Source organism: Mobula birostris, chromosome 3, assembly GCF_030028105.1.
Source record: "Mobula birostris isolate sMobBir1 chromosome 3, sMobBir1.hap1, whole genome shotgun sequence".
Classification (NCBI taxonomy): Eukaryota; Metazoa; Chordata; class Chondrichthyes; order Myliobatiformes; family Myliobatidae; genus Mobula; species Mobula birostris.
Genome location: NC_092372.1, coordinates 44,358,473 through 44,375,413, shown reverse-complemented (window position 1 = coordinate 44,375,413; position 16,941 = coordinate 44,358,473). Strand labels below are relative to the sequence as shown.

General features: G+C 38.4%; 1 protein-coding gene across 1 annotated transcript in view; it reads left to right on the top strand.

Annotated features, from left to right (window-relative positions):
• Window positions 1–16,941, top strand: part of LOC140195007 (mesoderm induction early response protein 3-like) — a 61,436-nt gene that overhangs the window by 28,638 nt on the left and 15,857 nt on the right. The window contains exons 8-11 of the mRNA XM_072252552.1: window positions 11,509–11,660; window positions 13,377–13,458; window positions 13,558–13,652; window positions 15,008–15,135. Of these exons, the coding sequence (XP_072108653.1) occupies window positions 11,509–11,660; window positions 13,377–13,458; window positions 13,558–13,652; window positions 15,008–15,135 (457 nt within the window). The remainder of the gene's footprint in view (window positions 1–11,508; window positions 11,661–13,376; window positions 13,459–13,557; window positions 13,653–15,007; window positions 15,136–16,941) is intronic.

Genomic DNA, 16,941 nt, shown 5'->3' with positions numbered 1-16,941 from the left:
ACTTAGTACTGCGGAGCTAACCCATCAGCAAATGCTTGTTGGCAGTGAAACTAAAGGAGCTGAACTTGGTGCGGATCGTGCTGTTACCTGGATCAGAGAGGTGTCGGAGTGGGTGCACGAAGGAGTTGTGTAGACCAACAGCGAGTGGTAGTCTTAGTTGTTTTTCTTGTGATCACTTGACCCTGATGGACACTGATAATGTGGAAGGCTGCACGTCCAATTCACTGGTTTATTGGCAAACGGCAGGGGAGCTGAAACAAGGACTAGGCCTCAAGCTGCAGTGTTGCCTGTTTGCCGCCACTCAGAAGAGAGGCATCAGAGCTGGTGCGCTGGCAGTATGGTGTGTCATTGCTACCCACCAATGTTCACTTGGCAGAAAACAAGATGCATCGTGTTCAACTGTGTGCTGATGCAACATTCATAGACTCAGGGACTTGGACTATATTTTATGTGACTGTATTTTACTGCTATCTTATATGTGCTATGTATGCTTAGTACTGTATATGGTTGTGTTTTACACCTTGGTCCTGCTGTTTTGTTTGACTGCATTCATGGGTGTTCATGAATGGTTGAATAACAATTGAACCTGAATGGCAAGTGACCTAACCTCCTTAGAAAGACCTTTGACAAAATCCTCTTATGCAGAATTTTGACAAAGACCTTGCTGAGGTCCATGTAGACCAGGGGTCCCCAACCCTTTTTTTGGACCGCAGACCGGTTTAATACTAACAATATTCTCGCGGGCTGACCGGGTTGGGGGGGGGGGGGGGATGGTGTTCAAGTAGGGTTGCCAACTTTCTCACTCCCAAATAAGGGACAAAAGTAGCAGTCAAATACAGGACACTTGTGTTTACCCCAAGAAAGACTACCATGACCATGAAGCCTTGCGCGGGCACCTGTGTGCACATGAGTGTACGTGCCAATTTTTTTTTCTACAACTCAGTTTTGGCTTAATCTTCCCGATTCTGTTAAGTGAAACTACACTGTACATACATTATTTCTACTTTATATAGGCTGTGTCCTCATCATTTCATTCCTGCTTTTGCTAAATGTTCATATTATTTTAGGTTTTATGTGTCATTTGATATGATTTGGTAGGTTATTTCAAGTTCAACAGTGCGTGACAGGGAATGAGGAAAGGTGCAGCTGACTCATAGCGTTTTATATCGCCAAATCATATTGTTTCCTCGCGGCCCAGTAGCACATGCTTTGTGGCCCGGTACCAGTCCACAGCCCGGTGGTTGGGGACTACTGATGTAGACAACATCCATCTGCTTTTCTTCATCAGCATTCTTGGTACCTTAAAAGCTCTTAAGATTTTTAGACATGACCTGCCATGCACAAAACCATGTTGGTTATTTCTAATCAAGCCCTATGTATCCAAATACTCAAATGTCCTGTCTCTTATATACCTGCCAACAATTAACCCATAACTGACTGCAGGCTCACCTGCCTGTAATTTTCCATCTTGTTCTTAAACCCTTTCTTAAATAACAGAACAACATTAGCTACCTTCCAGTCCTTCGGCACCTCACCCGTGGTAAAAGACATTTCAGATATCTCTGCCAGAGCCCCTGCAATTTCTGCACTAGCCTTTGACAAAATCTGAGGGGACACAAGGACCTGGGGATTTATCTACTGTATTTCACGTCAAGACAGCAAGTACCCCCTCTTTTGTAATCTCAGTACTGTCAAGATTGTTTAATGTCATTTTCCGTAAACAAATGTAAGGAAAACAAAATAATTGTTACTCCAGATCTGATGAAGTACATAAAACACAAAAGGAAAAGAACACAATCATAATGCTAAAAAACACACGCAAATATACAGTTGCAAGAAAAAGTTTGTGATCCCTTTGCAACTACTGGGTTTCTGCATTAATTATTCATAAAATGTTGTCTGATCTTCATCTAAGTCAATAATCGACAAAATGCAATCTGTCTGAACTATAACACACAAACAATCGTACTTTTCATGTCTGTATTGAACACTTTGTTTAACCTTTTACAGTCCAGGCTGGAAAAAGTACGTAGAACCCCTTTTTAGTAGCAATAACCTCCATCAAACATTTCCTGTAGCTGCTGATCAGACTTGCACAATGGTGAGGTGGAATTTTAGACCATTCCTTCATATAATACTGTTTCAGTTCATCAATATTTCTGGGATATCTTGCATGAACAGCCTGCACGTCATGCCACAGCATCTCAATTGGGTTAAGGTCTGGACTTGGCCTTTTCAAAACCCTGAGGCAGCAAAGCAGCCCCAAACCATGTTGCTCCTTCCACCATGCATCACTGCCTGGTATGGGAACTGTACCTCCCTTAATCGCAGGATCCCAGTGCATCTGTAGTTGTGAACTTCCCATGACTCAGGACATTTACAAGGACAGGTGTGTAAAAAGGGTCCATAGGATCATTGGGGACCCAAGTCATCCTGACACAATCTACTCCAGCTGCTACCATCTGGGAAGCAGTACCGCAGCATAAAAACCAGGACCAACAGGCTTCGGGACAGCTTCTTCCACCAGGCTATCAGACTGATGAAATAACGTTGACTTGAGTGTACTATGTATTACATTGACTGTTCTATTTATTATAAATTATTATAAATTACTATGATTGCACATGGCACACTTAGATGGAGATATAACAAAGATTTTTACTCCTCATGTACGTGAAGGATGTAAGAAATGAAGTAAATTCAAAATTCAGTTGAGATGAGGTTTTGGTGTTGGTGTGCATTTCCCTTATTCCTCCAAACATAGTGGTGTGCACTTCTGCCAGAAAGTTCAACTTTTGTTTCATCTGTCCTCAGAACATTGCCCAGAGGTGTTGTGAAACATTTAGGTGGCCTTTTGCAAACTTGAGGCATGCAGGTGTATTTTTATGGAGAGCAGTGGTTTCCTCCATGGTGTCCTTCCATGAACTTCATTCTTGTTCAATATTTTTCTTATAGTAGACAAAAGAACAGAGACTTTAGCAAGTTCTAGAGATTTCTGCAGGTCTTTTGTTGTTATCCTTGGGTTCTTTTTCACCTCCTTCAGCATTGTATGTTGTGCTCTTGGTGTGATCTTTGCAGGATGCCCACTCCTAGGGAGAGCAGCAACAGTACTGAATCTCCTCCATTTGGAGACAGTTTCTCTTTCTGTGGACTGATGAACACTCCGGTCTTTAAAAATGCTTTTGTACACTGTTCCGGCTTCGTGCATCTCTACAATCCTTCTTCTAAGGTCCTCTGAAAGTTATTCAAGGCATGGTGCACATAATCAGATCTTTCTAGAGAAGAGTAAGCTATGTCAATATCCTGACTTTGTCTTTTTATAGGGCAGGGCACCTCTACAACCTACACTCCATCTCATCGTGTGGATTGGAACACCTGACTCGAAATAGCTTTTATAGAAGGCATTACCTCAGAGGTTCACATACATTTTTGAACCTGGACCGTGTTTGTTTAAATGGTGTGCTCAGTATTGACAAGAAAAAGTACAATTGTGTGTTATTAGCTTAGGCAAATTATGCTTGTCTATTATTGTGACTTAGATGAAGATCAGACCACATTTTATGAGTAATTAATGCAGAAAACCAGAAAATTGCAAAGGGTTCGCAAACTTTTTCATGCAACTGTGAATACTTAAGATAGCTTAAATACAGTACGTTGATTTTATGTCCATAAGTGACACTAGGCTATAGATAAGGTGACTGACAGGAAATAATAAAGTAGTGTTGGTATTAGTGGGACTTACTATTCACTACTCTTTTGCTTCGGTTTAGTAGTCTCTGTGTCTGACTCCCAAATGAATATAGATACAAAACATCCATTTCTTTTCGCTCCATGCATAGATGACCACGCTGATATTCAAGAGGACCAATTTTGTACCTTGCTATCCTTTTGCTCTTAATACACCCTTAGAAGCCCTAGGGGTTTTCTTTCACATTGTCTGTCAGAGCAACCTCATATCCTCTTTTTGCCCTTCTGAATTCTCTTTTTAGTGTTCCCTTGCATTTCTTATACTTCTCAAGCACTACATTTGATTCTGATTGCCTCTATCTGATATGCGCTTCCTTTTTCTTTGCCAGAGCCTCTGACTTGATAACCAGGGTTACCTCAACCTGTAAGCCTTGCCTTTATTCTAACAGAGGAACAGAATAGATTCTTACTCCTAATATTTCACTTTTTATGCCCTGTCACTTACTAAACATATCTTTGCTAGAAAGCAACCAATCCCATCCTTGTCTGCTAGATCTCTTCTAATGCCATCAAAATGGACCTTTATCAGATTAGAATTTTAACCTTGGGACTAGTCATATCCTTCTGCATAAATATCTTGAAACTAATGAAATTATGATTGCTTGATCCAAACTATACAACCACAAGTTATTTGTCACGTATCCTCTGTCACTCCCTAAGAGGAGATACAGTATCATGCTCTCTTTAGTTTGGGCTTCTACACATTTGACAGACTCTCTCCCATTCAATCCTTTTACAGTATGGGTGTCCCAGCCAATATGTTAAAAGTTAAAATCACCAGCTATCACAACCATATTTCCTGCAGCTATGTTATCTCTACAGATTTGCCTCTTTAAATGACTGGTAGGTCTATCATATAGTCCCATTAATGTGGTCATTTGTTTTTTATTTCTCAGTTCTACCCATATTGTCTCAGTAGACAAACTGTCCAATGTGTTCTCTTGAGCAATGCTATTGTGATATTTTCCCTCATGAGTAATGCCATATACATGTGTTAGTTTTACATGGAAGAATAGATAAATCGCTTGTATTGACCGTGGTGTATTTAGACTTTGGTTTACACTGAAGAGGATACTAATCAGAATTTGACCATATGAAATTCGGGTAAATACAGATTGTAATGGTCTGGTTTCCATAGCTAAGGAAGGGTAAGGTTGTGATAGACTTACTGTAACAAAGATTTGGCCGAATACTAGGTTCTTGAAGTGGCAGGTTACCTCGAGATGACCGGGTGTATATTTCCTACAGTTTAGAACAGGGTTCCCCAATTAGTTTTCCACAAGGGCCAAAATGTCTAGGGTTTTTATTCATGGCGCCAGTAAGTTGTTTTATGGGCAGATGTTGTTGCTGCTATTACCATTATTATTAGTAGTAGTAGTAGTTGTAGTGGTGGTAGTAATAATAATTTAGGCCTGGGATTCTCAAAGCCCGTGTTGTAGGTCACACAAGAAAACAAAATGCAGTCTTGAAACAAAATAAGTCCAAAACCAACTATTTAATTATGACTCTAGCTATCACAAGTGTCAGCTGTCCCATTGAGAACTCATCTGGGAATGAACACGCGCACGCACGCACACACACATACACCCCCCCCCCCCCCCGTTTCTGTTCTTTCATTTAATCTATTTGTTCTTTTTAATTAAGCTATGTAGCATGTGAAGTGTAGCTGTAAATGAAATTATCTGTATTGTTGTAATATTATTATATCACAATAAGATTGACAAATGGACAAAAATAAATTGATTCACTCACCAATCAGTGAAAGAAGTGACAGCGACGGGATGAGGCAATCCTTCTGATATTGGGCCTGTATTCTGTTGTGGCAATCCTGAGGCACTGGCCAAGATGTGCGTTGGAGAGTTTGTTTCAGTCCTGGTTCTTGATAGAGTGCATTGAAGAAAACGATGACTCACATATGTACGTGGAGGGGAACAGTGTGAGTAGGAGCATTGCAATAGCTCTCGAGTTTTTGAATTGAGCTTGGAGAACCACGTTGATCCAAGAGTCACTCACCCCAACGTCCTTGTGTTGTGCTTTGAGCAACTCAGATGTTCCCGTTTCCAAGACCTCCATCTGAAGAGATGCCTCATCTATGGAAGGCACCAGCCTTTTGGCCTCTGCAGTCCGCTGGCCGACAGCCAAAACGGAGAACGGCTGTCTCAGGAAGAGGAGGATGTCACCTGAGAGTTTAGGGGAGCTTTCAAGTCATTCCCTGAAGTTTTCTGCCAGGCTCATCACGAAATCCGTCATCACTGGATCCTCCCGCATTTCGTTCTTCTCGCAATGCTCCCGCAGACGTGGAAAGTGGAACTTTCTCCCATGAATGTCTCGCTCCAAAAAAGTTCAGCTTTGACTGGAAAGCTTCAATCGCCTCGTACATGTTCGCAACAGTGTGGTTGTTGCCTTGTAATTGCAGATTAAGTTGATTTAGATGAGACATGATGTCACACAAAAAAAGAACGTGCTATCACCTTGTTGTCACTTAAAAAACCTCTTAAATCCTTGGACTTTTTGGCTCTGGAGGCTGGATAAAAATGACACAAGCTCATCACGCAGGTCACACACCCTCTCCAACACATGGCCTTTGCTCAGCCAGCGAACATCATTATGCAGCAAAAGATCTTTGTGTTCCGCTGACATTTCCTCCAGCAATACTCTGAAAAGGTGATGTTGCAGACTAGAACTCTCATGAACGAAAAAAACAGTCTCGTCACAGTATCCATCGTCTCTTTCATTTCCCTGCACAGTTTAGCACACAACACTGATTTGTGAATAATGCAATGAAATGCCAAGAGTCAGACGAAGGGTCTCGGCCTGAAACGTCGACTATACCTCTTCCTAGAGATGCTGCCTGGCCTGCTGCGTTCACCAGCAACTTTTATGTGTGTTGCTTGAAATTCTAGCATCTGCAGATTTCTTCGTGAAATGCAAAGAGTGCTGGGTTAACCGCAGCAAACCTGCTTACCAAGTCCTTGTGTTGTCCCAGCATCGACAGAGCCCCATCAGTGACAACGGACACCATTTTGCTCACATCTAAGCCATTCTTCTTAAAGAAATGTGTCAATTCATTAAAAATTATTTCCCCACTTGTGCGCCCAGGCAAAAGAAGCAAAGTAGCTCTTCCCAAAAGGTCTTCCCATCAAAAAATCTTGCAAATGCAGATAGCTCTTCTGTATTGGTTTGGTCACAGGACGAGTCTATGGCTAGTGATATGGCTTCTGCTTTCTCCAAATCGGTGAGTAGATTGGAAAAACACTCCTCTGCTAAAATTTCTACTCTTGTTGCCATGTTAGCCGACAATGGCACCGTCTTTAATAGCTCCACAACCGTTTTCTTGGTTTTCTCATCATGATTTAAAACTTCGCCAACCATATCAATTGCACACGTTTTAATCAACTCGGCATCACGCGCTGTACGGGTGTGAAGGTCAAGTGTACAGTGTGGGATGAGGTTAAAATAAATTAGAGCAGCGCGTGCTTTATTTACATGTTAGGACAGGTGCATTCACGTAAATGCCAGTGGGTCGGCGCGGTCCAGACCTGGCCCGCAGTCCGCCTATTGGGGTTGTCTGGTTTAGAGGAATGAGTGATGATCACTTTGAAACAAGCAAAAGTCTCATTCAGCATGCCAGGATATATGCCTGGATGATGTGCTCTTGTTAGGATGTTTAGAATCAGTATTTGTTATCTAAATTTGGTCATTCAGGATGGAAATGAAAAGAATTTCATTATTTCAAAAAAACTAGAAGATATTTACAGTCATCCAAATGAATTGCTGAACATTGGAGATGGAGTGCAATAGATTTATGTTCATATGGGAATCAAAGTATAAAGAGGTAGTGCAGGAAATTGATGCCAAGGTAAAAGATCGACCATGATCTAATTAAACAGTAAAACAGATGGCTGTTATTTTTAATGTTTCCAAAGCAAGGGCCTTCCTAATTTCTCCAGAGTTCAGTGTCCACTCCGCCCACTTTCACCGTGACCACCACTTTTAGTTTGGCTTGGTCAATTTTTGTTGCAGACTGTCAGGTCCAGAAGATTTGTTGGCTTTCTGGTCCCTTTATTACTTCACAGCCTTACTAATTATTTTTAACTTCCTCATTTATTGGGCCATTGATTCACTGCTATGTATGGAAGTAAAAGCATAAAATATTCGGTTTAATAGCCCAGATTTAACTTGCTCTATTTCACAATTTCTCCTAAGTAAATCTCTACCCAAATTTAACTTCATTAAAACTCAAAGAAATCTGTTTGTTATCTTTTTGCCAGTTCATTCTCATGGCCAGTTTTACCTTTCTCATCAGTTTTCTCATCATTGCGTTGAGTAGATTTTAAAAATCTGCACAAACCTCGGGCAAATTGCTCAACTTACAGTAGTGTGAGCTCAGTCTTTTAATTTATTATTCAATTTTCTTAGCTCTGGGCAAAACACTTTTCCAGTAGATTTTTTTCCAGATATCTCTGTGAATGTAACACCTTGTGACTTAATCTGTGTAATCGGTTTTAAGTTTGATTATATTTGGATGTCATTGTGAAACAATGTGAAATTAAGAGATTCATGATCTTTTTAATTTCAGAAGATCTAAGCTATTTCTTCAAATTTAAAAACTGCTGTCACTAATGTTTTTTGTTGTTCCTTATTTTTGCATGTAGTTGACTCTATTTTCTGATTGTCGGAGCCTAGAGAAGTCTTGACAATTGTGGTTATGCCATCCCTACTTTTTCGTTCCACAATTGTTCAAAAAGCCACTTGATTTGCCTTATACAACTTCAAAACTTGTCCTTTTGAAATCATAATTATCTGTTATTTCTGTTTGTCTTGTTATGGATGCACCTTACAATGACTGAAACTGCCTTTAATCTTGAGCTTTTAGCATTTTTCTGTGTTTGATCATTTCTTGTTGATGCATTGCAATAGTAAAAGTCTCAGTCCATTCTAGACACAATCTGTTTAACCTTCCCTGTCAGTACACTGCTCTGTAACCTTATGATTACTTCTGTTCTACATGTCCTTGGTCTTTCACAGCATAACTCCATTCTTAGTTCTGCCAATGTCATTTCCCATTCTGGAACTCTGTAGAGATATTCTTAATCCTTGCATCATATGGGTGATGCATAGCCTTTAAATACTTTTGATAGTTGTTGATTACAATTTCTTTCCCATTAACTCTCCTTCAGCATTTCCTGCTCTGCTCTCTTGAAAAACCTTTTGAAGATGAGGATATCATATGTGTTTTTTTCATTTGTCATGAAAAAAGAAAATATTTCTTGCTTGCTGGTAAAGTTATTAGATGAAGTTCCTGCAACACTGCATTCTCATTCTCATTTTTGAATGAAATGCAGTCATATATCCTCCCTCCCCATCTTTGACCACTGATCAGATTTCCATATTGTTACACATTTGTACTTAACAAAGCAACTGTGATTGCTTCTGGGATCAAGTGCAATTATAACTATTCCCTTTTCTGATCTGTCCCAATGTTCAAAGCTCCAACTCAGTTCACTGTTGATGTAGTTGTTTGAAACGTCACTGGTCTCAACTTAAAAACAGTTATAATACATAATCTGGTCTGCCATCTGTAACAAATCTTTTGTTTCTAGGATTTCAATTATTCATTTTTAATGTTAGATTATCCACTAAAAATAAATAAATTATAGATGTTTTAAGCCATTAGATTTTTGTTATGTGTTTAGTCATGGAGTCATAGAATACTGCAGGCTCTTCAACTCACCCAGTCCAGACCGACCCAGTCCCATCTACCTCTACTTGGACCATACTCCTTCAAACCTCTTTCATCCAGCTTCTCAAGTATTACAATTAATCCTGCATCTACCACTCAGACCACGACCACGAGAGATAGGAGCAGAATTAGGCTATTCGGCGTGTAAGTCTGCTCCACCATTTCATCATGACTGATGCATTTTCCTTCTCAATGCCATTTTCCTGCCTTCTCTCTGTAACCTTTCACACCCCGACTATTCAAAAACCTATCAACCTCACTTTAATTACCTGGCCATATGATCCTCCCTTGTTCTGTATTCGAGCATTGGCCCAGAGCCATCAAAAGCTCCTTATACAATAACCATTTCATTCTGGGAATCATTTTTGTGAACCACCTCTGAATGCTCTCCAAATCAGCATATCCTTTCTTAGAAAGAATCTTCTTACATAAGAATCTGATTCTTGAAAGATCATTACCAATGCCTTCATAATCTCCCCTGCTACCTCTTTCAGAACCCTGGGGTGTAGTTTATCTGGTCCAGGTGACTTATCTACCTTTCCAAGCACCTTCTTCCCAGTAATAGCAATTGCACTCATTTCTGCTTCTTGATGCTCTCACACTTCCAGCATACTGTTAGTGTCTTCCATAGTAAAGGCAGATCATATTACTATCTCTCCTGTGGGTTTTTCCAGCGGTCCGATATCCACTCTCACCTTAATATTACTCTTCATATATCTGATAAAAGCTTTTGTATCCTCTTTGATATTATTGGTTAGTTTGCCTTCATATTTCAACTTCTCCCTCCTTATGGCTTTTTTTTATTTGCCTTCTGTTGGTTTTTAAAAGTTTCCCAATCCCCTAACTTACCACTAATTTTTTCTCTGTTACATTCCCTCTCTGTGCCTTTTATGTTGGTTTTGATTTCCCTTGTCAGCCATGCTTGTGTCATCCTGCCTTTAGAATATTACTTCCTTGGGATCTATCTATCCTGCACTTTCCGTATTTCTTTAGGAAAGTACAGCTATTGCTGTTCTGCAGTTGTCTCTGCTAGTGTCCTCTTATAATCAACTTTGGCCTGCTACTCTCTCGTGCCTGTATGATTCCCTTTATTCCACTGTAATACTGATATATCCATTAGCTTCTCCCTCTCAAATTGCAGAGTGAATTCCATTATATTATGATCACTCTCCTTTACCTTAAGCTCCCTAATCAAATCCAGTTTATTACACAACACCCATTCCGGAATAGCTGAGTGGGCTGAACCACAAACTGCTCTAAAAAGCCCGTTCGCAGGCATTGTACAAGTACTGTCCCATGGGATCCAGCATCAACCTGATTTTCCCGATCTACTGAAGCTGCATATTGAAATCCCCCAGGATTATTGTAACATTGACCTTTTGACATTACTGCTGGCACAACTTCTACACTTAATGCCATCAAAAAAAAACTGTACGCACTAAACACAGGTTGAAAATATGAATTGCCTGAAGTTTTTATATGAACTGGAGCAGTAGTTGGTGGAGGCAGTTCATCATGTCCTGCATGCTAATTTGGGTTGCATGAGATCCCCAAAGCTAAGATGCACTTCCTTTCAGTTCACACTGTGCAACCAGTCTAATTTCATCTGCTATTGCTTATTATCTGTTCACATTCCAATGAAGTGTCTCGGGGCATGCTGCTATGTTAAAGGTGCTGTCTAGGTGGGAATTCTGTGTTGAAAATACAAATCTTCCAACTTTTCATAGTGACATCAATGTTTTAAATATAGAATATAAATTCTTATCACTGGTACAATTATTTGAAAAACTGATTTCTTCATTTGCACAATGAAGGACACATTCCTAGTTATGAGCATTCATTTCAGAATTTTGTATGAAAAAGAAGGTAGAAATTGCACTGAGAAACTGTTTTGGAATGTTGAATGTTTATCATCAAATTCTTTCACCTATGTATTGGTTTTTAATTGCATGACGTGTCTGGATATATTCATGCTTCATTCAGAATTAAATTTAGAGTAACGTGTATTTTATTTCCAGTCTATGAAAATGAGGACCAGTTACTCTGGACTCCCTATTTGCTTCCTGAAAGTACAGTAAAGGAGTTCTTGCATGAAGTAGCTAAGAGATCTGCAGATGAGAAAGGTGTTGGTAGTATACCTGAAGACACGCATGTAAGGGACAATGAACAGGTGAATATTTACTGAATGATATTTCATTAGAGATAATTTTCGTAGAATCTCCGAAAATATAATTCCAAGTGCATTAGAATAGTAACTTTCCCAACTAAATGAAGGAGGTGAGTTAAACAAGAGAAACACTATTTGTTAGAAATTAGAATACTGTAATGGTATGGAGCAGTTGATTATTATATGGCAATAAACCAGCAGTGACTAACTTTTAAAGAGTTAATATAATTTAATAAATACTTTAGAGCAAAATTCTCAACAGAAAGTGGTTAATTATGTCTACCAAGAGATGTTAAAGATAAAAGATTATGATGTTGCCAAAGAAACAATAAGCCTGACATTTGGGTAAGTCTCAGAATTCAGCAAGAAGACTGAAGGATTATTTATTTTTAAAAAGGCAAACTAGAGCGCAAGGGGATTCTAGTGAGAGACGACAGATTAAGTGAGTGTACTACAGAAAGACATGGTCCAGAAGATGTAGCAGCTGAATTAGGTCATTTTGTTCATCGAGTTTTTTCTGCCATTCCATCATGGCTAATTTGTTATCCATCTTAACCCCATTCTCTTGCCCTCCCGCCATAACCTTTAACACCCTTACTAATCAAAAATCTATCAATCTCCACTTTAAATATAACCAATGACTCGGCCTCCACATCCGTTTGTGGCAATAACTTCCACAGATTCACAACCCTCTGGCTAAAGAAATTACTCTTCATCTCTTTACTGAAGGTTCACCCTCAGCACATCCACACCATCTAAGCCTTATGTTGGGCTTTGTTATAACAGCACCAAAGACAATGCAATCTTATAAAAGTAGGATAGAAAGTTAAAATAGCAGGCAACTTTTCTCTCTTTAGCTGCTTTTATTAATGTATTGAATGGATGACACCTGTAACTTATCCCCGGGGCAACTTTGGCATAGTTCTATCAGAGATACTCCCTTGTAGGCTATCTATCCCTTCCCAATTTCTCTACATGTTAAAATAAGCTTATTTTCTCTTTCCTTGTTTTTGACAAAAGGTCTTTGACCTGCAGTGTCTGTTCTGTTTCTCTTTCCACAGATGCTACCTGACCTGCTGAGTGTTTCCAGCGTTTTCTGCACCTACTATGATTTTCATTTCACATTTTGATAAATGTTAGGCTTTTATTTTAGGAAGGAACCATACAAATACAGAAAGTGTCAAAAATGGAAGTATTCAATAGGGGGAGCAAAGAGAGTTTTAAAAAAAAGTGTTACTGGCTAGACCAGCATTAATTATCAAGCATCAAACCTCAGAGATAGCATTATCTGGTAACATAAAAAGTACCATATAAATCTAAAATAAATTAAAGGGTATCCAATTCAAGGGCGGGACTATTATTTTAATTCTGTTAAGGAAGTGAATACTGGATGAATGAGCAGAATTCTCTGAAATTACTAGAGAGTTTAGGACTGCAATTGCTAAAGAAGAAAATCTGAAGCTAAATAGTAGTGATTAAAGTCCTTTATTTGCCTTGTATTTAAGGAACAGAAATAAAGGTTATTATGATAGGCCTTAGTTTGATTCTATGGAAGATATGTTAATTATGTTTGTATATTATTGGAAGTTTATAGAAAATGGATGAATTTAATATTTCTTAGTAATTTGATTTGGGCTCATTCACAAGTGTTGATCATCTTCAGCTGGAACTGAAACTGTCCTATATTAGCAATTTTAACTTTTTGAATGCTTTTGACAGGCACTCTATGAACTTCTAAAATGTAACTATGTTGTTAAAGAAGCACTTGGAAATTATCATTCAAATATAAAGATTGCACAAGGTAAAAATACTAATATACTTTGTTTAAAAATGCTTTAGTTGTGAACTTAAATAATTTTGGAATTTTTTTTGTGGAAATATCAATTTTTATTATCCACAGATGACCAGTCAGCTTGGACAGAAGAGGAATGCAGAAACTTTGAACTTGCTCTTCGACTTTATGGCAAAGATTTTCACCTAATACAAGCTAATAAGGCAAGAAAGATGCAATGATATTTATTTAAATTTGGTTATAATTATTTAATGCTATAATGGATTTACCTACAAATCTCTCATCATAATATTATTTAATTCCATGAACCTGGTGAGTTGTAATTTTGTCATTTATTTGATGTTGAATAAAACCAATTATTATAGTGCCTTGATTAGCACCACCCCATGAAGCACTGATTTGTTACTACTTTTTGGTACTTTTTTTAAAAGGAACTACTGAGACTATGTGCAACTGTACTGAGAACTTGGCACAAATTTTTACCCTCTGCTGGTGCTGTTGGTGCTGGCAGCTCAATGCAGAGAGGTTGCCATTAAGGACTGTTGCTGAGCAGCTTAAAGGATGCAGTCTCCAAGTACAAATGTTGGGTCATTGCGAGGGACTGTCAGCACCAACTTCATGTCATGACAAAATACCTCTATGATCTCTGTCATCGCCACCTGTTGGATTTGATGGAACGTGCTATCTCTCCTTGGGCTGCACAGCTTTTCCCAGTACTAACGACTCAACAACCAGCAAACCACACAAAAATGCTGGAGGAACGCAGCAGGTCAGGCAGCATCTATGGAAATGAATAATTAGTTAACATTTCATGCCAAGCAGCTTCCATCACAAGAGGCTAATTTGGTGCCAGTGCGTAGACACAGTTTTATCAAGATCTGTTCCTATCAACTTTAATTTTAGCGCCTTGCCCATGAAAGTGGTCAGTGTCTTAAGTTTATCGTTGAAAAATACCCATCTAATGTAACTCATTTCTTTCCTGGAATATAAATAATGTAGCCAGAAGAATGACCATGAAAGTAGAAAGTGAAAAAGCTGCAGATGATACAAATCTGAAATAAAAACTGAAAATATTGGCTGTACTCATCCAGCAGTATGTGTGGAGAGAGGTATTGAACGACTGTTCAGATTGATGACTTTTCATCAGAGTTTTAAAAATATATTTTAAACTGAGGGGTGCAGATAACAAGGGAAACGTCTGATACTGTAGAGACCAAGGGAATGAATGACACAAATGACTCTGATTACAGCCAAGAAAGGGTGGTGAAGGCTTGTTACTCTCAGCTGGTCTGTCTAAAGAAGCTATAGGTTGAAGTAGGAACCTGAAAATTCTACACTTTTTTTGTTTGACATGTAGATACATCTAGAGAAGTATTTTGTACTAAACATACATGAATGTGAGTAAAATGAATTGCTTTGGCGGAAGAGGTTATTTGGCCATTTGATTACTAATTTAATTAGCTCGGCACAACATTATGGGACAATAATGGGCTATAATGTTCTATGTTCCATACCTTTGCTTTTTGCCTCCAGTCAAGGTGCTTGTTTTTATTTTTAGGTCAAGAACCGCTCTGTAGGGGAATGTGTGGCTTTCTACTACATGTGGAAAAAGTCTGAAAGATACGACTATTTTGCTCAGCAAACTAGATTTGGGAAGAAGAGGTACAATGTTCATCCTGGAGTTACGTAAGTAGATACAGTAAATGATGAGATTGCAGTAGGCAGATAACAGCTGGAAGCTCTTATTGGGAAAGCTGACTTAAGGTAAAGTTAGTTGGTGTTGAGGAACTCATACATCTGCATCTTGACAATCCTGAAGCAGTTTGACCATTTTAATTTTGCTGACTTTCTTGCTTACCTTAAAGGAACTAAACTTTGTCCATTCATTTGAAACCTACAGTAGTTTTTTTTTATTGTAACTTATATGTTTCATGTACCTTCATTCCCAAGATCAGTATTGAAAAAGCAGGTAGGAGCTTGATTTATGTTTGAAAATTCCAACTTAACCTGTATGGTATCATTTTCTCTCCCAAAGCCCGATGAATTTTTCATTTCATTTCATTTCATTCATTCAGTCTTTTGATGTTTATTGTTAAATCTCCTTCCAACACTCACTCAGCCAGTATATTCCAGATCATGGAAAAATTGTGTCCCTGGGTTAAATCTTTTTTTCTGTGTCAATCACCTTAAATATGTTGATACCAAAGACTGCAACTGCAGAATCTGGACCAACATGCAAAGAGCTGGAAGAACTCTGTAAGTCAGGCAGGCATGTTTAAAGGGAAGTGGGTAGATGAAGGTTTTACCCTTCATCTGGAGTCAAAGTAAAGGAAAGATAGCCTGTAAAAAAAGTGGGTGAAGGGTGGAGATGATAGGCAGAGGAAGAGGGGACAGTGGAAGTGTCATCAGAAGCTGGGAAGTGATCAGTGGAAGTGAAAAAGGGCTGAAAGAGATGGGAGAGGAAGGTGGAGCATGAGAAAAGGGAGGGAGACCAGTGAGTGGCAGATGTGGGTGACGGACAAATGGAGAGGTAGAAGGGGAAAGAGATTATAGTGTCATAGAGCACTTCAGCACAGAAACAAGCCCGTCAGTCCATCTAATGAATGAATGAATGAATGAAATTTATTTCGGTCAGTACAAACATAACAAAAAGCATCATTTTCAACAATGATTTCATAGGACAAAATTACAACAAAAAAACATAGATGTTCTTGAAAACAGACTGAAAGGGTGTAGGCTGAAGCGTCAGCTTATTACGCCTAACCCTCTTACTTATACAATAACATATTTGGTGTCAATCATCACATCAAAACAAAAAATTTCATAATCTTTTAACACAAAATCTAATTCCAAGTATCATTTATTTACATTACTCCCATTCATTTTAAATCATGTGTTTTATATTTGTTCATTAAATTATTTTTAAGTAATTTTTTAAACTTAAGTGTGGTGCATGTTTTTAAATTCTCACTACAACTGTTCCATAGATTCACCCCTCTGACTGAAATACAATGATTTTTTAAATTTGTTCTTATCCTTTGCTTTTGAAATATACATGTTCCTCTCAAATCATGTTGACTTTCTCTCATTTTAAAAAACCTTTGGATACTTTGTGGTAGCTGTCCATTTTTTACTTTATACATAATTTGCATTATTTTAAAATCTACGAAATCTCTGAATTTTAAAGTGTTTAGTTGAATAAATAGTGGATTGATTGGTTCATAATAACTTGTCTTATTTACAATTTGTATGACTTTCTTTTCGAGTAGAAAAAATGAGTTTGTATTTGTTTTGTATGTATTTCCCCATACATCTACACAGTAAGTCATGTGTGGGACTGTAAGTGAACAGTATAATGTATACAAAGATTCCTGATTTAAGAAATCATGCGCTTTGTACAGTATTGCAATAGATTTTGACATTTCTGCTTTGACATAATTTATATGTGGTTTCCAGCTTAATTTATTATCTATTACCACTCCTAAAAATTTT